Source organism: Pipistrellus hanaki, assembly GCF_964339955.1.
Source record: "Pipistrellus hanaki genome assembly, chromosome: 5".
Lineage (NCBI taxonomy): Eukaryota > Metazoa > Chordata > Mammalia > Chiroptera > Vespertilionidae > Pipistrellus > Pipistrellus hanaki.
This window is the reverse complement of record NC_140507.1, coordinates 99,640,848-99,663,898: the sequence shown is the minus strand read 5'-3', so window position 1 is coordinate 99,663,898 and position 23,051 is coordinate 99,640,848. Positions and strand designations below refer to the sequence as shown.

General features: G+C 46.2%; 2 protein-coding genes across 6 annotated transcripts in view; one reads left to right on the top strand and one right to left on the bottom strand.

The window, feature by feature from the left end:
- Nucleotides 1–491: 491 nt before the first annotated feature.
- On the top strand, nucleotides 492–6,532 carry TIFA (TRAF interacting protein with forkhead associated domain). 2 transcript variants are annotated; one of them, XM_084883344.1, is made up of 3 exons: nucleotides 1,477–3,971; nucleotides 4,018–4,568; nucleotides 5,403–6,532. In XM_084883344.1, exon 3 carries the CDS (start codon nucleotides 5,418–5,420, stop codon nucleotides 5,985–5,987), a length of 570 nt encoding a protein of 189 aa, XP_084739470.1. In that variant the 5' UTR covers nucleotides 1,477–3,971; nucleotides 4,018–4,568; nucleotides 5,403–5,417; the 3' UTR covers nucleotides 5,988–6,532. The 2 variants fall into 2 exon arrangements, with proteins under 2 accessions (XP_084739471.1, XP_084739470.1); XM_084883345.1 differs by lacking the exons at nucleotides 1,477–3,971; nucleotides 4,018–4,568 and adding an exon at nucleotides 492–649.
- A 1,985-nt stretch (nucleotides 6,533–8,517) lies between these two features.
- Nucleotides 8,518–23,051, bottom strand: part of AP1AR (adaptor related protein complex 1 associated regulatory protein) — a 33,144-nt gene continuing 18,610 nt past the window's right edge. Inside the window, exons 6-10 of one of the 4 annotated variants that reach the window (XM_084883340.1) lie at nucleotides 22,321–22,419; nucleotides 20,428–20,486; nucleotides 19,757–19,830; nucleotides 18,320–18,448; nucleotides 8,518–10,258 (exon numbers count right to left, since the gene is read on the bottom strand). In XM_084883340.1, coding sequence (XP_084739466.1) covers nucleotides 9,981–10,258; nucleotides 18,320–18,448; nucleotides 19,757–19,830; nucleotides 20,428–20,486; nucleotides 22,321–22,419 — 639 coding nt within the window. In that variant the 3' untranslated portion in view covers nucleotides 8,518–9,980. The remainder of the gene's footprint in view (nucleotides 10,259–18,319; nucleotides 18,449–19,756; nucleotides 19,831–20,427; nucleotides 20,487–22,320; nucleotides 22,420–23,051) is intronic. The other 3 variants (XM_084883341.1, XM_084883342.1, XM_084883343.1) reach the window with 3 other exon arrangements.

The window sequence follows — 23,051 nt, the reverse complement described above, 5'->3', positions numbered from 1 at the left end:
CCGCGGCCGGACACCCAGGTGCTCGGGTCCTCCGGGCCAGGCCCGCAGACTGCAGGCAGGGAGAGGCAGGGGCTCACCTGTCAGGGCCCCTCCCGGCCCGGAGGCGGGGACCGCCTGCGGCACAGCTGCGCTCCCCCCGCCCCTGCGCCCTGGGCCGTCCTCAGGGAAGTGACCGGCTCCCTCCAAAGACCAGCTCTCAGGCCACAGCCCCGGACTGCTCCGCGCTGGTCACTGCGCACCAGCCTGGAGCGGGGAGGCGGCGCGGGGGTCGGTCACGGACAGGAGGAGCGCGGGGCCTCGGGAAGTGGGGTGGGGGTGGGGGTTAGGGGTGGGGGTGGGGCTTAGGGGTGGGAGTTAGGGGTGGGGGCTAGGGGTGGGGGTGGGGGTGTAGGTGGGGGTTAGGGGTGGGGGTGGGGCTTAGGGGTGGGAGTTAGGGGTGGGGGTGGGGCTTAGGGGTGGCGGTGAGGGTGGCGGTAAGGGTGGGAGGACGTGGGGTGCCAGACGCACGCGGTGGGGCGGACGCAGAGGCGGCGCCGCGGCTTTTCGGGGACCTCCCGCTTCCGGCGGAGGCGGCGGCCTGCCCTCCGGGACGGCCTGCAGAGCCGGAGCCGAGGCGGAGACGCGGAGCCCGCGCAGCGCCCGGAGGCCGGTGAGTCGGGCGGAGGCCGCGCGGCCCGCGGGAGCCGCCTGGGCGGGGAGTGAGCGGCCTCCCGGGCGCAGTCCTGGGCGCGGCCCCTCGTTTCTCACCGCGAACGCGGGGAGCGCGGGAATCTGCTGCCCCCGGTCCGTTAGCAGCGATGAACCGGCTCCTTTGACCAGAAGCGTCCTCCGCGGGGCCGCGGGTCTGCTCTCCCCGCCCTGCCCGCCCGGTGCCCAGGCCGCGGCCAGCAGGCCGGACCCGTCCAGCCCCAGATCCCAGGCCGGTGCCGCCGCCGGGGCACAGCCGCTGCTTCTGGGCGGTGCTTTCTGGGACGGAGGCCGCTCTTTTATATATAAACTAGGGGCCCAGTGCACGAAATTTGTGCACTGGGGGTGGGGTCCCTCAGCCCAACCTGCCCCCTCTCACATACTGGGAGCCCTCAGGGGATGTCCTAAGCCGCAGTCTGGCTTCCCTCTGTGGGAGGCGAGTGGGCTGATCAGGGGAAGGCACCAGCCCATCACCCTGCTGCTGCAGCCACCAAGGTGTTTTCATCAACACGGACCCCAGTCCCTTCAGCAAGAAAAAATGACAACTTTCTTTAGGCGTTTTCAAGATGTGTCTTTCATAGGATATGCCTGTCTTTCTCTCTCTCTTTCTCTTCCTTCCTTCCTTCCTTCCTTCCTTCCTTCCTTCCTTCCTTCCTTCCTTCCTTCCTTCCTTCCTTCCCCTCACCTGAGGATATGTTTCCATTGATTTTTAGAGAGTGTGGAAGAGAAAGGGAAAGACGGAGAGAAACATCAAAGTGAGAGGAACACTTTGATTGGTTGCCTCCTGCATGAGCCCTGATCTGGGCCCTGGCCAGGGCGGAGCCTGCAACCTAGGTACATGCCCTTGATCAGAATCTAACCGGACCCTGCGGTCGGCAGGCTGAGGCATTATCCACAAACCGGTTGGGGCAGGATATGACATTTCTCAGCCGGCAGCGGGACTTCGCTTTTTTCTCCAGAAGTGTGGTGGTAAAACCCCAGATCACCTTTTTGGGTTCTTATTACCCAAGTTACTAAGAATATTACCAGTGGCATACAGGGAGCTTAGCCAATGAGCACTCAGAAAAGGTGTTTCCTCTGTAGTTCAAACCAATCGCGGGTGGGGCCCTGGCCGAAGCTTTAGGCCTGGGGAGGGGACCCCCAGCTCCCTGTGAACACAGGCTCCGCCCCTGCCCCCTCGTTCTGATTGCAGGTTGGCCCTGCCCAGGCTGCTGTGGGCCTACGTGGCCTTATCTCACAGTGACCTGGGTGCCAGGATGTTCCTGGGACACAGGTGCTGGGCGCCTATGTATGCAAATTAAGCACCATCTTTTTTGGGTTAATTTGCATACTCACTGATTGGCTATGGGGATAGCAAAGGTACGGTCAATTTACATTTTTGTCTATTATTAGGTAAGATATTTTTATTGATTGCAGAGAGGAAGGGAGAGGGAGAGGAATGATGAGAATTATGGATCAGCTGCCTCCTGCCCACTTCCTTATTTCTGTTCATCTATTTATTCCAGTTCATTTGCTGACACAGACATTGCTGAGGGATATCATTCCTGTGTATCAAGCCTTCCCATACCCAATACCAGATTACAACTTGAATGAAACTTAGCTATCTCCAACTTCATGTAATTCCATAAAATCAGATGGTTTGCGACTTTGTAAAGAAAATATTTGTGAAATCTTGAATAGATGTTAAGTGCACATGGCACAAAGGCTGTTTTGAGCGCCTGGCCACTAGTGTGTGCTATTTATTTTAAATACTAGAGGCCCCATGCATGGATTCATGTATGGGTGGGGTCCCTTGGGGATCGGGGCCCCAGCTCGCACCCCTACAGCCCTGCCTGGCACCCCACTTTGGCCTGGTGCTACCCCCTCACCTGCTCCACCATTCGCCTGTGTGACAATTGATTGGGGCCAGGGCCCCTGCCTGAGTCCCTCAGTGTCTGGGAGCCTGGCAGCGCTGGTCAGTCTGCTGGGTGTTTGGCAGGGCGATTGGGCCCCTGCTCATACATCCCGCCATGGTCCCACTCTCGTTGGGGCTCCTTGGGGCCAGCAACACCTCCGCTGCCACCCTTTGCCAGCGCTGTGTCGCCAACACCTGCCATGTTCTGTGCCACCCTCTGGTGGTCAGTGCACATCATAGTGGTTGAACTCCTGGTCGAATGATGAGGGGACAATTTGCATATTAGACTTTTATCATATAGGATATTTTTTTTTTTTATTGATTTCAGAGAGGAAGAGGAAGATAGAAACATCAATGGTGAGAATCATTGACTGGCTGCCTCCTGCATGCCCCCCACTCGGGATGAGCTCACAACCTGGGCATGTCCCCTTGACCAGAATCGAACCCAGGACTCTTCAGTCCACAGGCCTACTCTTTATCCACTGAGATAACCGTTAGGGCTAGTACGTGTTTTAAAGAAAAGACCCACCTAGTTTAACTTTCAGGGTGGTTTTTGGCTAGTTTCTGTCTTCTCTCTTTTTTCCACTGACATCTGAAATGGCAGGGCGCAGGCCACCTTGAAGGCCACGCTGAAAGCATGGGAACTGCTGGCATGCATGGCCCCCTGGGTGACTCTGGGCTGAGGTCAGAGACCATGATTTACCCTAACAACCTGCCCCATCACTAGCGAGTAGGAACCAGATCCTCACACCCGGGAGTGGACCCAGCAGGTCCCTCCCGGTGCCAGGTTCCAGCTGGTGTCCAGCTGATTCTCACACACACGCCTTCCTGCTCCCTTCCCCGCCAGTGTCACAACTGCAGTGTCTTCAAATCACAGCCTAGGGTGGGTTCACCGACAGCGTTGTGGGCTGATTCTTGCTGTCTTTGATTTCATTGTAATTTTTACCTCACATGGGCCCGTGATCTTAAGGGTTCCTTTCACTTTTCCTGTTTCCAGCTAATGTATGTGTCTCTTGGCAGGTAATGTATGTGCACTTCTAGCAGGTAAATGGTTCGAGATAGTAAGTTATTTAAAAGCTTATTTTACTCTTACCATTTTAAAATGTCTCTGTCACTAATGCAATAGGGTGTAAAAACCTTCATGAAGAATCGGTTACAAAAGTTAGATAACATGATTCCAAATGAATAAAAATGAAATCTGCTTAGCTATGTCATTTGTTGAGTAAGTTGACAATTTGATTTTTAGCAGCATGACTTTGTGAAACAAACAAAACCTTGGTCTGTTAGTACCAGGAGCCATAGAAAGGAACGAAAGCACTGTCTTTTAACAGCTCTGATGTTAACATTAACACAGGCGGCAGACAGAACACTTGTCACACACCAGCCTCCCGTAAGACAGAGCCGCAGCCAGCCCAGGGCGTGAAGGAGGCAGGCAGCGAGCCCGCCGCCGCCGGGGGCTTCCCAGCACTGACTCAGAGGATCCGATGCTGCTGCTGAAGAATGCGCTGCACTGACGTGTAGAGTGGAAAAAACATCCCTCTATTATTGATTGAAAAATGCAAGGCCTAGTATGTGTAAAGGATTTTTGTAAGGGTAAAAGCAACTTTACAGCTGCTGATTCTAGAAGAGGAAACAGGATGAGGGTGGAGGGAAGATACTTTTTAAAAAAGCCTTTACTGTTTGAATTTTGAAATCATGTGCATGTAACCCTTTTTAAAGTTTTAAAACGGCATTTCAAAATAACCTCCAGGGGTTTTGGTAACAACCCTCCTGCCCTGTGAATACACTCCCCCTGATGCTGTCCCGCAGGGAGGGGCCGGGCGCAGGTGTGGCTGGGTGGTCACAGCACTGGGCGCCGCCCGTGGTTCCTGACAGCTGTCCAGCCGTTGGGGTCCTGACAAAACAAACAACTCGCGTGGAGTAGCGACTATTCAGAACTACGTCAGAGTGACTTTTTAAAGTTATGTGATGTCTACATTTTAAAACGGTAAGAGTAAAATAACCTTTTAAATAGCTTACTATCTTGAACCATTTACCTGCTAGAAGTACAAATGATCAAGGTAACTGTTGCAATTATGACTTTTTAATCTTCCTTCAGTCAGGCTTTACAAGTCACATCTAATTTTAACAGTAAATGAAGGATAGCTTTCTCAGAGGACACAGACCGAAGGGAAGCCTCTTGGTTCCCGATGCCCTTCAAGCACAGCTGCCCTCGTGTGTCTGGGCCCAGCAGCTCCATTTAAATGAGAAGGAAACCGAGGTGTCATTATGCCCCCACAAACCACTGTATTATCAACGATTATTTCTTTTGTTGTTGGATTACATGTATGGTCTCATCAAACTAGAAATGAAAAATAAAGATGTAGGAAAGGGTAACACACCAATTTACAGAGCTGGAATACAGTTTCACATCTGATTGAAATGATTCTATGTATTGTTTTCTTAACTTAAAATCTAAATGACCTATCAGAATATTTTCATCAAACATCAGGATCTCATTGCCTCGCCCTGCTGGCATGACTCAGTGGTGGAGCATCGACCTGTGAACCAGGTGGTCACGATTCAGTTCCGGGCAGGGCACACCCTGGGTTGCCATCCCCAATGTGGGGATGGCAGCTGACCAATGATTCTCTCATCACTGATGTTTCTATCTCTCAAGTTAAAAAAAAAAAAAAAATATATATATATATATATATATATACACACACACACACACACACACACACACACTCTCACACACTCACAAACACACATTTATTTATTTAAGAAAAGGTCTCAGGACCCAGAGGGGGACGTGAACTAATGTGCTGCTGACTTGCAGACTGGTGCCGCCGCCATGTCCAGTTTCGAAGACGCGGACACGGAAGAGACAGTGACGAGTCTGCGGGTCACCATTTACCATCCTGGCCAGACGCAAAGTGGGATATTCCAATCGATAAGGTTTTCTAACCCGGAGAAGCTCCCTTCCAGCGAAGTGGTGAAATTCGGCCGAAATTCCACCGTTTGTCGCTATACTTTTCAGGACAAGCAGGTTTCCCGAGTTCAGTTCTCACTGCAGCTGTTTAAAAAGTTCGACAGCTCCGTCCTCTCTCTAGAAATTAAGAACATGAGCAGGAGGACCGGCCTGCTGGTGGGCGGCACGGAGCTGGGCTACCTCAACAAGGTGGAGCTGCCCTACAGGTGCGTGGTCCGCTTTGGCGAGTACCAGCTCCTGGTGGAGAAGCAAGACGGGGAGTCCCTGGAGTTTTTCGAGACTCTCTTCACCATGTCTCCCAGACCCCTCCTGCAGGAACACGGCTGGCCCGCAGGCAAGCCCACCCCCGAGCTCTGCAGGCCCCTGCCATGGTCCGCCCAGAGCACTTGCCTGAGCGCTTGTCCCACGGAAATGGATGAGAACGAGTATTAGCGAGACTAGAGGCGGGAGCGCTGCGCGGACGCAGACTGAGCTGCCTGCGCCTGGCGGCGGCCTGCTGATGCCCGGGGCCTGTCCCTCGTGGGAGGCACCGACTTGGTCGCCTGGTGCTTACTGGATGGACTGAGGGTTGGTGCACACGGCGTGTTGTGATGAGTGCTGACCAATAGGGTGGCAGTGTTTTCTCTTTACACCTCATGTTAGTCCCATGCTTTGCTTTGTAAGAACCATCTCTTGGGAACGTTATCTCACAGCACCTGTTGGTTTTAAGGCCAAAGCTACAGGAGGGTGGCTGTGATCGCTGCTGGTGTTGCACGCAGCCTGCGGGTCGCTGGGCACCAGGCATGGTGGGAGCGTGTGTGATAGTGTCTGCGCATCGCTGTGGCTTTAATATGGCTTAGCGTTCTCAAGAATAAAGTTCTTGTCTATAATCAGTAGTTAAAACATTTTAATGAACCACTGTGCTACATGCAGAAGTATGTTTTCTTACCCAATTTTAAACTGATTTTTATGTCCTATTAAAATGTTTAATTCCACGAATTCCAAATGTTAACAGCACCAGTGCAACTAATAAAATCTAACTTTAATTCTCTAACCATTTTCTTGGAAACTCTAAGGACAGGACCAGTGCAGCCGAGCCGAGGCTGTGCACTCAGACACACAGCTCTGCCCGAGTGTGGCCTAGCCATTCCCCCGCCTCCTCACTCTGCATGCTGACTCAGGGCCACCGGATGCCAGGATCCATCAGAGAACCCGATCTCCCAAGGGCCAGGGGCCTGCCCTCTGCCAGTCAGCTCTCCTTCGAGACTGCCTGCTGCATAAGGTGTTTGACAGGAGGTGTTGCAGCTAAGCTGTCTCTGATCCCTCTCCTACCCCATGTCTGACCCAAAAGACCACCTTGTTGGTGCCACTTCTGAAATGTCTGCTCTGCGTTCCACAGCCGTTCCCGCCTCGGCCCCACCTCATCCCACGAGGGGTTCCCTCAACCTGCCTGCCTGCCTGGTTGCCTCTAACCACTTCTGCCTGCCAGCCTGATTGATGCCCAACTGCTCCCCTGTCAGTCTGTTTGCCCCCAACTGCCCTCCCCTGCCAGCCTGGTCACCCCTAACTGCCCTCCCCTGCAGGCCTGGTTCCCCCCAACTGCTCTCCCTTGCAGGCCTGATCCTTCCCAACTGCCCTCCCCTGCTGGCCATCTTGTGGAGGCCATCTTCTGTCCACATTGGGGCAGCCATCTTATGTGTTGGAGTGATGGTCAATTTGCATATTCTTTTATTAAGATAGAATTAGATAGGATAGAGGTCTAGTGCACAGGTGGGGGCCAGCTGGCTTGCCCTTGAACGGTGTCCCGGATCAGGGTAGGGGGGTCACCTTGGAGTGTGGGGTGGCCTGGGGCAAGAGGCCTATGGTGTTTTGCAGGCTGGCCGCCCCCCTCCCCCAGGCCCTGGTATCTGGGACTTATTTATCTTCTATAATTGAAACTTTGTAGCCTTGAGCAGAGGCCTGGGCCAGCCAGGTCAGGCGGAAAGCTTGTCTTCCTCCATTGCCAGGGAAACCCAAGCCTCCTGCTCACTCCGGCCATAGTTATCTTGGTTGGGCTAATTTGCATACTCACTCCTGATGGGCTGGTGGGCATGACTTGTGGGTGTAACAGAGTGATGGTTAATTTGCATGTTACACTTATTAGATAGGATAAAATGTTTAGTTTCTTGAAAACTCACCCTTCTCCATTGCCTATAGGCCTCACATAACTGGCCCCCATAATGCTTGAGTCCAAGTGGTCTTTTATGCTCAGAACATTCAAACTCCCTCCCACCTCACCTTGCACATGCGGTTCCCTTTGCTTCTCACACCCTTCTCAGGCCTTGACCCTGGCTGGCCTGTCTCCTCACTGAAGACTCAGATTGGTGACACCCAGCCCCTCAGCCCCTCGCTGCCTGTCCTCTGTGTGTGTCCTGCTGCCAGCTGTGATTTCCCGTTGCTTGTTATTGTCTTGTCTCTCTTGCCACAAGGTAAACAAAACAGCAGGAACTTTTCCCTGCAAGCCCCCAAACTCCCTGCCAGACTCTCCGATATTTGCTGAATAAACCAGTTATTTCCAGTGTTTTAAATAAGCATATAAAGAAATTAGTCCTAGCCCGCTGGGCTCAGAGTGTTGGCCTACAGACTGAAGGGTCTTGGATTCAATTCCAGTCAAGAGCAGGTGTGGGAGGCAACCAATCGATGTGTGTGTCTCTCTCTGACTCTCTCTCTCTCTCTGTTCCACTCACTCTAAAAAATCATTGGGAAAATATTCTCAGGTGAGGATTAACAACAACAAAAAAATTTGAATATCCCTTTCATAGCAGCTAAAACAAACATTTCAAGTGTAGTTCCAGCCTGTTTTCTTAATTTACTCCTTTTTATCTTCATAGCAGGTTTAATAAAGTTAGGAGACAAATGTGCTACTATTTGTAATACCTTAAACAATTAAAAAAATAAAATAAAGAATTATTGCATGTTTATGGAATACAGTCATTTTTAAAAATTAGTTTTTTAAATGTAAAAATGTGTTTATTCACAATCCTCAACAAGCTGCCATCCCTTCAAAAAATTCTTTATGAACAAAATGTCAAAAAAATTACAATAGTAGGTTATGCCAAACCAATATACATCCGATATATATAAACTTCAGAAAACAACTGGCAGTGTGAACATAGATTACCTTTACAATACTGCCAAGACAGCTGCAATGTGAATTAGTGACACAGACATAAAGAAGAGGGTGACTGGCCCTGTTTACATATTTAGTGTTGCGTTTAGATCTAGGAGATAAAAGGGAAGAGCCGTAGATGCCATTGCCGAGCAGCTCGGACACTGAAAGGACCATGTGATGCTTTAAGTGCAGCAAGAATCTGAGTTACTATTTACACCTGGACCTTCCTATAATTTTGAGAACATGCACTGTCATTGTTACAAGAAAAAGAAAAAGCACTAGGAAAAAAAGTTTGCTGATTAAAATCATGTCAGTCCTCAGCAAAACTGAGACAAGCCACTAGGACTCTCCTCGGCCTTTTAAGTTGATGCCTAACCCTTAGAGAAAAGAGCTCACTGTCTACCACACAAAGTGGCTGTATTTATTGATACACATAATTCTACCCCATTAGTGCACCTTGTAACACAAGGCAAAGGAAACTTAATAGAAGCAGCAGATCCTTCCAACAGAAAGGATTTACTTACTTTGAAATACCCGTATTTCCTTGTTAGGTTTTCCTTTCTCACTAAATGATGCACAGAAAATCTTTCTAAAGCCAGTCACTAGAAAAAAAAAAAAAAAAAGATGTCTAGAAATTTAATATATCAATTAAAGTCAAAATTCATTTATAGCACATGTAAAAGGAAGTGGATGTTTATTTTCTTCAATTACTCTTGATGACCAATTTCAAGTGTCCAAACTCTGGAAGCTTCCTTTGTCATGTCATTCCCTTTGTTTCAGACTGATTCACAGTGTCCTACTTGGATATGTAGTCAGTGTAGACAGAGAATGACACGTGAGCATTCTGAGTTACCTCCTAGAGTAACTGCTACGACTGGTGGTGAGTGTGGGCTGTGGGACAGACATGCGGAGCGGGACCGTTATTCTGAGTCTGAGCTGGATGCTCCGTCCTCTGCTCCCTCCTGTCTGCTGAACATAACACCAAAAGCCTTAGTACTCTCAGCCAGACACTGAAATAAGATTCTGCAAACATACTAAGTAAAACCAACAAAGTTATTCTAAAAAGAACACCTACAAATTGCAAACAGGAAGGTAATTGATACTATGACAGAACCATGAACTTGTTTGAAAAGCGAAGGTAGATGATGAAATTGCACTTATTCTGAAGCAATTCAGATACAGCCACCACCTGGTCCTTCCTGACAGCACGTACACGGGCTCCCGCCGCCAGTGGAAAGGCTCAGCGGGATTTACACCTTCTCGCTGGGTTAGCACGGGTCCCCCGCCACGCAGGTTCACAAGACCTGACCCCCTCGCGTCTGTGGCTCTCCGCCCACCGGCTTCCCACCAGGCTCCGACAGGTCCAGCACGGGGTTCACGAAGCCGGAGAACTCGGAGTTGCCGTTGTCATCCATGTCGGCGCTCACGAAGTCGCTCTCCCACTCCAGCCCGTTGGAGTCGTCGGAGGCGGATGCAGTGTGGCTCCCAGGCCTCCGGCCACCTCTGAGCGCCGCCCGCAGGATGTCCTCCTCCGTCCGAGAGCGCTCTCGCACTGGGAGCATCCGAGTCATGCCTGGGATGGGGCCAAGATGATTAAACATCTCAGCGAAGATGAAAAAGCTACGTGAAAAGGCTTCCCAGGGTAACAGTCTAGTTTGTATTTAACAATCAGACCTGATCTGTGAGTTGAAGAGCCAGCACCATGAAGGCTCACCCTGGAGCGCGCCTTAGAGAAATGCACTCACTCACCCAAGGGCAGCTGGGACTAAGGAGATGAATGTCTTAGGAGCCATAAATCACACAGAAGGAACGCAGGACCTCAATGGTCATTAGTCATATAATCCGTGCACCTGCCAATCCTCTCCGCCCCAGGCAATAACTTCCTTTCCCGGAGGGAGCAGTGGCTCCAAGGATAATGACAACATCCTAGCCCAGCACCGCCTGCTTCCCGTTAATGTTCTCGTGTATTACGCACGTGTGTTGCACACGGCACCCCCTGCTCTGTTCACAGCTGGGAACTTGGTAGGAAGATGGGGGCCTGTGTCAGGGCTCCAAGCCGGGCTCCCGGCTCTGCCACACAACCGAGCAGAGGCGGGCCAGGGACTACACCTCATTCTGAACAGAAAGAAACTGGCCAGTAAACGGAAAGTCCCATATTCTTAGGAGAAAAACAATGTAACTCTATTGGCAGAAGGGAGGGAGGGAAGACAGAAATTCAAATTTGTAAGTGTAGCACCAACATACTTAAAAAGAATTAACATCTAGGACTAGAAAAATTCCCCTAGACACATTCAATAATTTTGTTTTCTGACCGTAACAAATCAAACCCTACGTAACAGAAGAACATTTAAATATAGATGCATATCACTGTTGTCTGTCACTCATAAAAAATCACAAAGGCTCAACATAGCAGAGCAAGTCATTTCTACAGACCAGACACAAACCAGAGATGATGCTAACAGGACTCTGAGGGCTTGGATTCCATGGGATGGCACTGGCCAGAGGAAGCTGGGGTGTACAAGCAGGCTTCTAGTGGGCTCTGCCTGACCTCTACATGATTAATAATGCAGTTAATGACCTGAATAACCTCCAAAGTCATGTCACCTACAAATCTGATTAGCATGCAGCATGGATGACAGAATAGGAATAAAATAACTGAAAGGCTCTGGGTCAGATTGAACAAGATGCTACAGTAAAAAAATAAAGTTTGCTGATTGGAATTCAAATATGCAATAACCGCAGTCCAGGAGCAGGGAAACAGGACTCAGCTGAGAAGAAGCAATCCTTGGTAACATTATCTGAGTGCTGACATATCTGTTTCTTTATTAATGAAACAAAAGGCTTTGATGGGAAGATATCTAAAGTCCACTTCTTCTCAAAACCCTTTGAAGAATTTAATGTTTATTATTTTTCTTAAAGTCCTATGTTCTATAATTGGTTCTTCTGTTTGGATTATTTCTTTAAATGAAAATGAAAACTTGGGCTTTATGCAGTGAAATAGCCCTTTTTAAAACAAATCCACATTTAGCTCTAATTTTGAGTATTTACTATTTGCAACACCCTGTACTGGGTGTTTTATAAAAATTTTATTTAATCTTCACAACAATATCTTCTTTTTTTTTTTTTTTCAAATATTTATCAGCTGCCTATTATTGCCAGGTAGTGAGGACAAAGCAGGGAATAAATCACTCTTTAAAGTAGATTACTCCCTTTTAGGTAAACAAACTGCAGCTTGCAGAGATTGAGAAATCTGCCTAAAGCACCACAGCTAGGAAGCCATGCAGCTTAAATCAAAGTTGAGTCCATGTCACAACTTTTATACCAGGAGAACTACAAACTGCTCTTGATCATGAACCAAGATAATTAACTGTTGGCTTTAGGTTGCCCACAAGGGGGCAGCAAATCTTCTGACTGAGGATCAATGGGAAGGATTACAAAACCCTTAGATTGAAAAATTAATATTTAAGCCCTAGCCGGTTTTGGCTCAGTGGATAGAGCGTCAGCCTGTGGACCGAAGGGTGCTGAGTTAGATTCCAGTCATGGGCATGTACCTTAGTTGCAGGCTCCTCCCTGGGTCTGGGCTCTGGCCAGGGTGTATGCAAGAGCCAACCAATTGATGTGTTTCTCTCACATGGATGTTTCTCTCTCTTTCACTCTCTCTAACAAAATCAGTGGAAAAATATCCTTGAGTGAGGATTAACCAAAAAGAAAAAGAGCCCAAGTGCCTGCAGCTGACACCTGTGGGAGTAGCTGTGTGGGAGAAGGAACCCAGAACAATGTCAATCAAGATAGTCAAGGCAGAACCAGCCTGAGGTAAGGAGCCCCGACGACTGGACAGCTGGCACGAAGACACTGGGGTTGAACCTCACTGGCAGCAAGTTGGAGGGGGGATCCCTCCCACACCTGGGACGTCAACAATCAAGTCCCAATTACAACAGGGGAGCCCAAACAATGCACACAAGGGGCATTCCTAGAGCATCCAGCTCAGGGAAATGAAGAGACTGCACCACTTGATCCCTCAAAGTGGTGACACTTTCTACATTAGGCCATCCCACTAAGATGGGGAGGCATAGCAGTCCTGTCTAATACATAGAAGCAAATAGAGACATAAAATTGGGAGACAACGAAACAGCTTCTAAATCAGAGAAAAGAAGGACTTCAGAAAAAGAACTAAGTGAGATGGAGACAAGCAATGATCATAAAGGTGCTTAAGGAACTTAGTGCAAATTACAACACAAGAGAAGGGAAATAGAGGCCATTAACAGGAACCAGACAGAAATGCCGAATGATATACCTGTATTTTCCGGCGTATAAGACAACTTTTGAAACGAAAAAAAGTCAACCGAAAATCGGGGGCAAAAGACCAAAATTGCACAAAAATTACCTGCAGATCTTGACGGCAAAGTAAGTCTTTTCTTTGAAGTGGGGGGTAGTCTTATATAGCGAATATAGGCCTAAACCTATGTTTTAACTGTAAAATTAGGGGGTTGTCTTATACGCCGGAAAATATGGTATCTGACATGAAGAACACACTGGAAGGAATTAAAAGTAGAACTGGATGAAGCTGAGGACCGAATCAGAGATTTTAAAGATTAGAGCAGCAAATAGAAAAAATAATTAAAAAGCAGAAAGGTAGCTTAAGAGAGCTCTGGGACAACATGAAATGTAACAACATTCGAATTACAGGAACACAGGAAAGGGAAGAAGGTGAGCAAGGAACAGATAATCTGTTTAAAGAAAGAGAGACAGAAAACTTGCCCAATCTGGTGAAGTAAACTGTCACACATGTTCAGAAGGCACAGCGAGTCCCGCTCAAGATGAACCCAAAGAGGCCCACACCTAGACACATAATTAAAATGGCAAATATTAAAGACAAAGAAAGAAACTTAAAGGCAGCAAGAGAAGCAGAAAATTACCTACAAAGAAGCTCCCAATAGAATGTTAGCTGACTTCTCAATGAAAACACTTCAGGCCTGAGGGAATGGCATGAAGTACTTGAAGTAATGAAAAGCAAGGGCCTAAATCCGAGACTACGGTATTCAGTGGAGCTATCATTTAAAATTGAAGGTTATACAGCCAAAAATAATCTACCCAGCAAAGCTATCACTCAGAATCGAAGGCCAGGTAAAGAGCTTCACCAATAAAAAAAAGCTAAAGGAGTTCATCACCACCAAACCAGAATTATATGAATTGCTGAAGGGGGTTCTTTTGGAAGAGAAAGTAAATAAAGATAAAAACTATGAACAACAAATACGTAACTATCAACAAGTGAATCTAAAAACCAAAAAAATTAAAAAAAAATCTTATGAAGAATATTAACTGTTGAATATAACAGAATCAGAGGTATGGAAGGGGAGTGAAATGACGATTCTCGGGGAAAAGGGAGATGGGGGTGTAGGAAGAGACTGAACATAAACTGTGCACCTATGGATGAGGACAATGATGGGTGGGGAAAGGGCAGAGGGTGGGGTGGGAACCTGGTGGAGGGGAGCAATGGAGAGGGGGAAAAAAGAGGGACATCTGTAATAATATGAACAATAAAGATTTATATAAAAAAATAAAAAAAAAATAAAAAAAAATAAAATTGAAGGTCAAATAAAAAGTTTTCCGGACAAAAAAAGGTTAAAGGAGTACATTACCACTAAACCAAACCAGCAACGCAATAAATGTTAAAGGGACTGCTTTAAGAAAAAGGAAGGGAGAACGAGGATCATTGGCATAAAGAAAACAAAAAAAATTAATGGCAATAAATACCCACCCTACCTAATAAAAGAGTGATATGCAAATTAACCATCACTCAGCTGCACCCACCAGGACCTTAAAGAACTCTTTTTTTTTTAAAAAATATATTTTATTGATTTCTTACAGAGAGGAAGGGAGAGAGACAGAGCTAGAAACGTTGATGAGAGAGAAACATCAACCAGCTGCCTCTTGCACACCCCCTACTGGTGATATGCCCACAACCAATGCACATGCCCTTGACCGGAATCGAACCCGGGACATTTCAGTCCACAGACCGACGTTCTACTACTGAGCCAAACCGGTTTTGGTGGTTAAAGAACTCTTGATGGACCTTAAGGGAGAGACTGAAAGCAATAGTCATAGTGGGGACATTAATACACAACTGACTTCATTGGATAGATCTTTCAGACAAAAAAGTAACAAGGATACAGAGGCCTTAAATGACACACCAGATCAGATGGATCTAACTGACATTTACAGAACATTTCACCCCAAAGCAACAGAATACACATTCTTCTCAAGTGCACATGGAACATTCTTAAAGACTGACCACATGTTAGGGCACAAAACAAGTTTATGCAAATTCAAGAAGATTAATATAATATCAAGCATCTTCTCAAATCACAATCACAGAAATCAACTACAATTTAAAAAACTCAAAAACACTCAAATACATGGAGGCTAACTAGCATGTTATTAAACAATGAATGGGTCATCAATGAGATCAAGCAAGAACTTAAAAACTTCCTGGAATCAAATGAAAATAAACACACAACCACCCCAAACCTATGGGACACAGTGAAAGTAGTCCTAAGAGGGAAGTTCACAGCACTACCGGTCTCCCTCTAGAAACAAGAAAAAGGACTAATAAACTATCTAACCCCAAAACTAAATGAATTAGAAAGAGAACAGCAAGAAAAACCCAGAAGTAGAAGGAAATAAAGATCAGAGCAGAAATAAATGACATAGACAACCCCCCCCCCCCAAAAAAAAAACAGTACAAAAGAACAACAAATCCAAGAGCTAGTTCTTTGAAAAGATAAACAAGCTTGATGAACCTTTAGCCAGACTTATCAAGAAACAAATAGAGAGGACACAAATAAGTAAAATCAGAGGTGAAAGAGGTGATATAAAAATGGACAATACAGAGATAAAGGATTGTAAGCAAATACTATGCCAACAAACTGGACAATCTGGGTGAAATGGATAAATTTCTAGAAACATACAATCTTCCAAAATTCAAACAGGAAGAATAATAAAACCTGAGTAGGTCAATAACAACCAAATAAATAAAGCAATAACTTAAAAACTTTCAGCAAACATAAACCCTGGACGAGATGGATTTACAGGTGAATTTTACAAACATTCAAAGAAGAACTAACACCTACCCTCCTCAAAATATTCCAGAAACTTCAAGAGGAAGAAACATTTCCAAGTTCTTTCTATGAAGCCAGCATTACCCTAATCCCCAAGCCAGATAAAGACATTACAAAGAAAGAGAATTACAGGCCAATATCCCTGATGAACACAGAAGCTAAAATCCTTAACAAAATATTAGCAAATCAGATCCAGCAAAATATTACAAAGATCATACATCATGATCAAGTGGGATTTATTCTAGAGATGCAAGGCTGGTACAATATTCTCAAATCAACAAATGTGATACATCACATAAACAAACTGAAAGATAAAAACTACATGATCATATCAATACCAGTAGATGTAGAAAAAGCATTTGACAAAATACAGCACCCTTTTTTGATAAAAACTCTCAGTAAAGTGGGAATAGAGGGACCACACTTCAACAGAATATGTAAATCTATGCCTATAAAAATAAACATGCTGTGTGGCTTGTAGCAGCCTCTCCATCAGAGAGAATGGAGGCCCAGCTCCCAGCTTTAAATCTATTTCTGCGTCTTCTTCCTTTATTTCTATTATTTCTCAATCCCTGGCCGCCTCCGCTTAGAATCGGTTTGTTCATCTCTCTTTCCGTGTGGGACGCTGGAAAAGGGAGATCCCCGCCATGCCTGGCCCCAGCCACATCAGGCCCCTATACCATTAAATACCAACAGCATATTTCACAGACCTAGAACAAACTCTCCAAAATTTTATATGGAATAAAAAAAGACCCCAAATAGCTGCAGCAATCTTAAGAAGAACATTGGAGGAATCACAATACCAGATATATTACAAAGCCACTGTTCTCAAAACTGCCTGGTACTGGAACAAGAATAGGCATATAGACCAATGGAACAAAACAGAAAACCCAGAAATCGACCCAAGCCATTATGCTCAATTAATATTTGACAAAGGAGGCCAGACAGTCTCTTCAATAAATGGTGTTGAGAAAACTGGACAGATACATGTAAATAAAAGAAAGTAAATCACCAACTTGCACCATACATAAAAGTAAACTCAAAATGGCTAAAGGACTTAACCGTAAGACAAGAAACCATAAAAATCTTAGAAGAAACCATAGGCAGCAAAATATCAGCTGTATGTCATAGCAATATCTTTACCAATACATCTCCTCGGACAGTGGTTTGCAAACTCATTAGTAAACAGAGCCAAATATCAACAGTACAACGATTGAAATTTCTTTTGAGAGCCACATTTTTTAAAACCTAAATTTCTTCTAATGCCACTTCTTCAAAATAGAATCTCCCAGGTCATGGTATTTCGTGGAAGAGCCACACTCAAGGGGCTACAGAGCCGCATGTGGCTCGAGAGCTGCAGTTTGCCGACCACAGTCCTAAGACAATGGAAACTAAGAAAATAAACAAATGGAACTACATCAAAATAAAAAGCTTCTGCACAGCAAAAGAAACCATCAACAAAACAAGAGAGCCCACTGCATGGGAGAACATATTTGCCAATGATACATCCGATAAGGGTTTAATCTTCAAAATTTATAAGGAACTCATACAACTTAATAAAAGGAAGATAAACAATCCAATCAAAATATGGGCAAAAGACCTAAATAGATACTTTGACAGTAAACATACAAAAGGACAACAGACACATGAAAACCTGCTCAAAGTCACTGATCATCAGAGAGATGCAAATCAAAACAACAACGAGGTCCTACCTCACACCTGTCAGAACGGCTATCATCAACAAATCAACAAACGACAAGTGCTGGTGAGGATGCGGAGAAAGGGAGCCTCGTACACTGCTGGTGGGAGTGCAGACTGGGGCAGCCGCTGTGGAGAACAGTATGGATTTCCTCAAACAATTAAAAATGGAACTGCCATTTGACCTAGTGATCCCACTTCTAGGAATATATCCCAATAAACTAGAAACACCAATCAGAAAGGATACATGCATCCCTATGTTCATAGCAGCACAATTCACCAAAGCTAAGGTTTGAAAACAGCCTAAGTGCCCATCAGCAGACAAGTGGATTATAAAACTGTGGTACATCTACACAATGCAATACGCTGTGGTAAAAAAGAACTCTTACTATTTGCAACAGCACGAATAGACCTGCAGAATATTATGCTAAGAGAAACAAGCCAGTCAGAGAAAGATAAATATCACATGAACTCACTCATTTGTGGAATATAAAGAACAACATAAACTGATGAATTAAAATAGATCCAGAGACACAGAAGCATCCATCAAGCCAGGGAGGGAAGGAGAAGATATGAGATCAACCAAAGGACTTGTATGCATGCATAGAAGTAAAACCAAAGGACACAGACAGTAAGGGGCGGGGACATGTGCTGGGGAGGGGAAGCAGCTGGGGAGAGGTCAATTGGGGAAAAAGGAGACATGTAATACTTTCAATAAAAAATAATTCAAATTAAAAGTAAAAGTAAAATACCAAGTTGATTTCTATAAATTAACAGATTAAACTGTGCATGTCAGGTAAATGGTGAATGTCAGATACCTTCCTCATCTTCCCACTCCAGATCCAAGGACGTGCTGTCATCATTTCCACTCGTCGATTTGGTTTTGGTCATTAAGTCACAACTGCTTTCTGTATTTGGTGTCAAAACGGTGGCATCTGATGAGAGTCCTGGAATATACACCAAATATAATTAAGTGTGATCGGTCGTCTGTACTCATTACCACAACCACTTACTCTGCAGGAATCTCTCTCCCCAAACACTTCTATGCCTTTTATTATTACAGAAACAAGGACAAACCATTACATCTGTAAGCTTGTTTAGAATAACATACAGCCCCCCTTTGTTTTTTGTGTTTCTGCCATCTAGCAGCACAGCAAATATGCAAATGTAAACAAATTATAAACTTTTCAAATATAATGAAGTCTATGTATTATCCTATATAATAAAGAGCTAATATGCTATGGTCATCACGCCACCATGCTGCTCAGACACTCAACACTGAGGCGAGAGGAATGAGGGCCAGCCAGACTGCGGCCCAGGAGAGGTCCTGGGAGCCAGCGGCTGCACTTGAGCCTGTGGCCTGAGAGAAGGACAATCCTCACACCCCACGGTCCCCATGGTGCTGGGCACCAGTGGCTGCACCTGCGCCTGTGGCCTGGAGAGGGACAAGCCGCCTGCCCCACCGTCCCTAGAGCCAGCGCCTGCAGCCCTGGAGAGGGACAAGCCATCCACCCGTGGTCCCGGGTGCCTGCAGCTGTGGCCCAGGCAAAGCCGCCCGCCTATGGTACCCTATGGCTACAGCAGCCTCGGCAAAGCTGGCCCTGGAACCTGGGTGCCTGTGGCCAGGCAGAGGGAAGGAAACCCGGGTCCTGGGTACCTGCAACTTGCCAGAGGAGGGAATCATGGCTTCTGGGTGTGGGGTGAGGCAGAGGTGGTTAAGGGCAATCAGGCCAGCAGGGGAACAGTTAGGGGAGATCAGGCAGGCAGGCAAGTGGTTAGGAGCCAGCAGTCCCGGATTGTGAGAGGCAGTCAGAGGGGTACAGGCAGGCTGAGGGATGCCCCACCCCCAGTTCATAATAATCCATTACAAAGGAGGGCAAAAACAAATGAAAAGATAAAAATGACAAAGCAAGTGAAAAAGGCAGTCTGTATTTAAGATGGACACTCCGATGCTGCCATTCCTGGGAGTGTCCCTCTGCAACATGGAGAACAGCCTTTCCCTCAGGAATCCCGAGTTACATCTCCCCACCTCTTTCCTCTTTCCGGGGGAGGCTGGGGTCAGAGTAGAACTACAACACGAGGTCCTGACTCCACACAGAGATTTGCAGAAAGGGCCAGAGACTGCTCTCTCCAACTCCTGTTGTGTATTAAGGACTCGCACTGACCATCTGGGCAACAGGAACCAAAGGTGGGAGTTCCCCAAAACAGAGCTGGGATGGAGATGTAAACGTACACAGAAAGCTTTAAGGACTTACTGCTACTTTGAAAAACTTCATACTGTGACTTTGTATTTCGCAAACAAGATTCAAAGTTGTCTTCTGGTCCTGAGCTGTAATAAAGTGGAACACTTGTTGTGCATATTCATAGTAGATGGAACATATGCATGTTTAAATTAATGTTGCCATTTTGGCTTGACGGTCTGTCCCACACAAACTCATAATTACTGCACCATTAGAATAACAATGAAAAGAGGTCTTAATTTTCTTAATGTTAGCAATGAATTGAAACTAAGATTTTGGCTAATTCTGATGTCACATCTCCAAGCTTGGCCATAATTCCCACTTCACAATGTACGAGAATGCACTGTGGGAAAGGAGCTCAGAATGAGTAGGAAACACTCCTCCAAAAATGATCAGATTGTAAGAGCAGAGGGGTTCAGGAGATACACAAACAACAGGCATAAAAGGCTGATACAAAGGCATTCAGTGTTGTGGCATCATTTCTATACACAAGACGTGGCCACTCTTAAAACTGCCACAAAATCCATTTGAAGAAGTGGATCACTTTTCAACATAAGGCAATGTCCTTGGCATTCTTGCAAAAGCGTGTCTTTGACAAGCAACGATCCCTGGGGGGCAGGCAGGTGGGGATGTCCACAGACACGCAGTGCCGATAGCGCTTCCTACCCGAGCATGCGCGGCTGTACCTGTGGCACGAGGCTCCGCTGGAGGGGCGGCATCCAGGACCGGCGCCCAGCCTCTCCTGCTTGGAAACACGAAGCGGAACAAAGTCACTGCCGCACAAGCAGAGCGTTAAGACCAGCCATGCGATGCCAAGATGCGCTTTTTTGTAGTTTGTAAAAAAAAACACAGAAACTTAGGAAGTTATTCTATTGAAGTCTTTCCCCTTAAATTCACCCGTTACTTCTACATTCTCATATTTATGATTATGTCTCTAAATTTATTCATCCGTGTATAATCTTTAACATTCAGTGTTTTAAAAAGATACATCCTTCACAGTCTTTCACACCTGAGGAACTTCCAGTGTGGGGAGGGCTGCGGGCAGGAGGGACCATGCACAGTGCAGGAAGCTCTGTTCTGGGGCAGACTGCGAGCTGACAGTGATTAGCTGTGTCCCTGGGAGTCCCTGACTTCCTGTTTGTTCATCTGTAAATGACAGAGGCTGTAACACCCAGCACACTTCCAGGCTGCCGTGAAGACCTGCTGCACCGCGTGCCCCTGAACCTTTCTGTGTGGGCGTGTGCTGTGTAGGCTGTGGAGTCTGTACGTGTTCCTGTAGCAATGTTCAGTCTGGGAAGAGAAACGCCAGCTGCTGCATATGCAATGCTTTGTCTTTAAAAGGCGAGCAGATAAGGATTACAGTAAAAAGAGTTGCCTATATTATAACCAGAAAAATACTTTTAATTCTTAGTAGAGGTGAGTTTATTTTTAAACTTTCACACTATTTAGAAATGGAAGAAAAAAAAAAAAAAGACATTCTCCTGTTTATTATTCTGCTGAAACACACATGTGCGAGTAAGATAAAAGACACAGGTCACACAGAAATCCCACAGCCCTTCACGGGCACGGCGCTTTGGCTTCTCTGAGCTACAGTCATTGTCTGTGACATGACCTCTGCCCCGGTTGTGAGCAGACAGCACCATCCAGGCAAAGCGTGTGGGAGACACTGAGCGGGACACTGGCCGAGTCTGCTGAGCTGACCTTGGGCTCTGCAGTCCCTGAGCTGTAGGATCCCAGCCGATACACCTCATCTCTGTCCCTCCGCTTCCTCTGCTATGGGACTCAACATATAACAACATTAGACCTAATACTTCGATTGTTGGGAGGATTGAACAGGTAAGACTTGTGACCTGCTGAGGACAGTTCCGGACACTCAGCCAGGCTCCGTGAATGCTGCTGTGAGTTCCCGGCAGTATAGTGCCGTATACAAAGCATGACAAACTCATGGCCCATGGGCCTCATGCCTCGTTTATTTGGCCCCGTGTTAGCCTCTGAGTTTGACATGCTTGCCAAACACCATGAGCACTGGTAAGGTATGGCGAATCTCCTGCCTTCTCTAATAACATGCTAAAGTCTTCTCAAGGCCAAACTCCCAATCTCCCAAAGACACAGAATGAAGATGAGAAATATACAATATCCCCGGGGGGCAAAACTGCCAGCTTACCTCATCTAGGAAGGATAGGAAATTCTAGCAACTCGAGGCCTTGTTTTGAAAACAAAAACAAAAACAAAACAAAAAAACTTGACAAAATTAAACTTAAAAAGGCTAGTTTTGCCCCATTTCTAAGAGTATGTTTATTTTTCCAAAAGAATACTGGGTTTTAGAAAACTGAAGCTGATCTTTGGGATAGACAAGAGCTACGCCTGCTACCCGAAGGCAAACAGCACTCAGCATCAAGCGCATCATTGGATGTCATTTCTACCTGTTAAAGTTCAACTAATTTGCCTTAAATTCCTAGAAATGCAGGCAGAGGTACATTTGTTACACAGAAGCCCCAACTGTTGGGGACAGAAGAGCTCGGCTACGGCTGGTCAGAGAGAAGCAGGACAAGAGCCGCCCTATCGCAAGGGTCCCTCACCTCCAAGAGCTTTCGCTGCTTTGCTGCCCTGGCTGCTTCTCGCTGGGCAGCGTACACAGCCTCCTCTTCTAGTCTTAGCTTCTCCTCTTGTAAGGCTAACTGTGCATGAACAAAACATGAGGATTAACAGAATCAGAACCTGTCTAACTGCTTTCAAAACAAAATGCTTCTACTCATAAAAATAAAACATTGATCCCTTCAAAGCATGGCAGAACTCAAACTTTTGTGATTTCTCGTTTCAACTTCTCCTTTTATAAAATAACCCAAATGAAGCCAATCATATTACAGAATTCTCTAGAAGCTAAAATCATGCAGCAGCAGCATGTAATTTGCATAAACATGGAAATGCTTCTTTCTCAGAATTCTCACCAACAGTCTCCTGCCTATTGGCCCTGATGGGGTGAGGGTCTGGTCCAAGGCCAGTCCTCTGACGTCTGCCACGAGAATGGCAGGAGCCAGGGCTCTGCGCCCAGCCCCTCCTGACGATCACTCCTCGATGCTCACATCTCCGTCCCGCCGTCCCCAACAGCACACTGACTGCCCTAGTGACCACCAACTGCATTTCAAATAAAGCTTAAGCATCACATTTCAACACCATTTTTTTTCTTTAAAGCTAATATTCTCTAGTATAGATTACCTATTGTAATTACAGGCCATTCTGTGAGTACATTAAAATAATACAGCATTTATGACTGTTCGAAGCAGTTGATTCACTAAGAACACATACATCT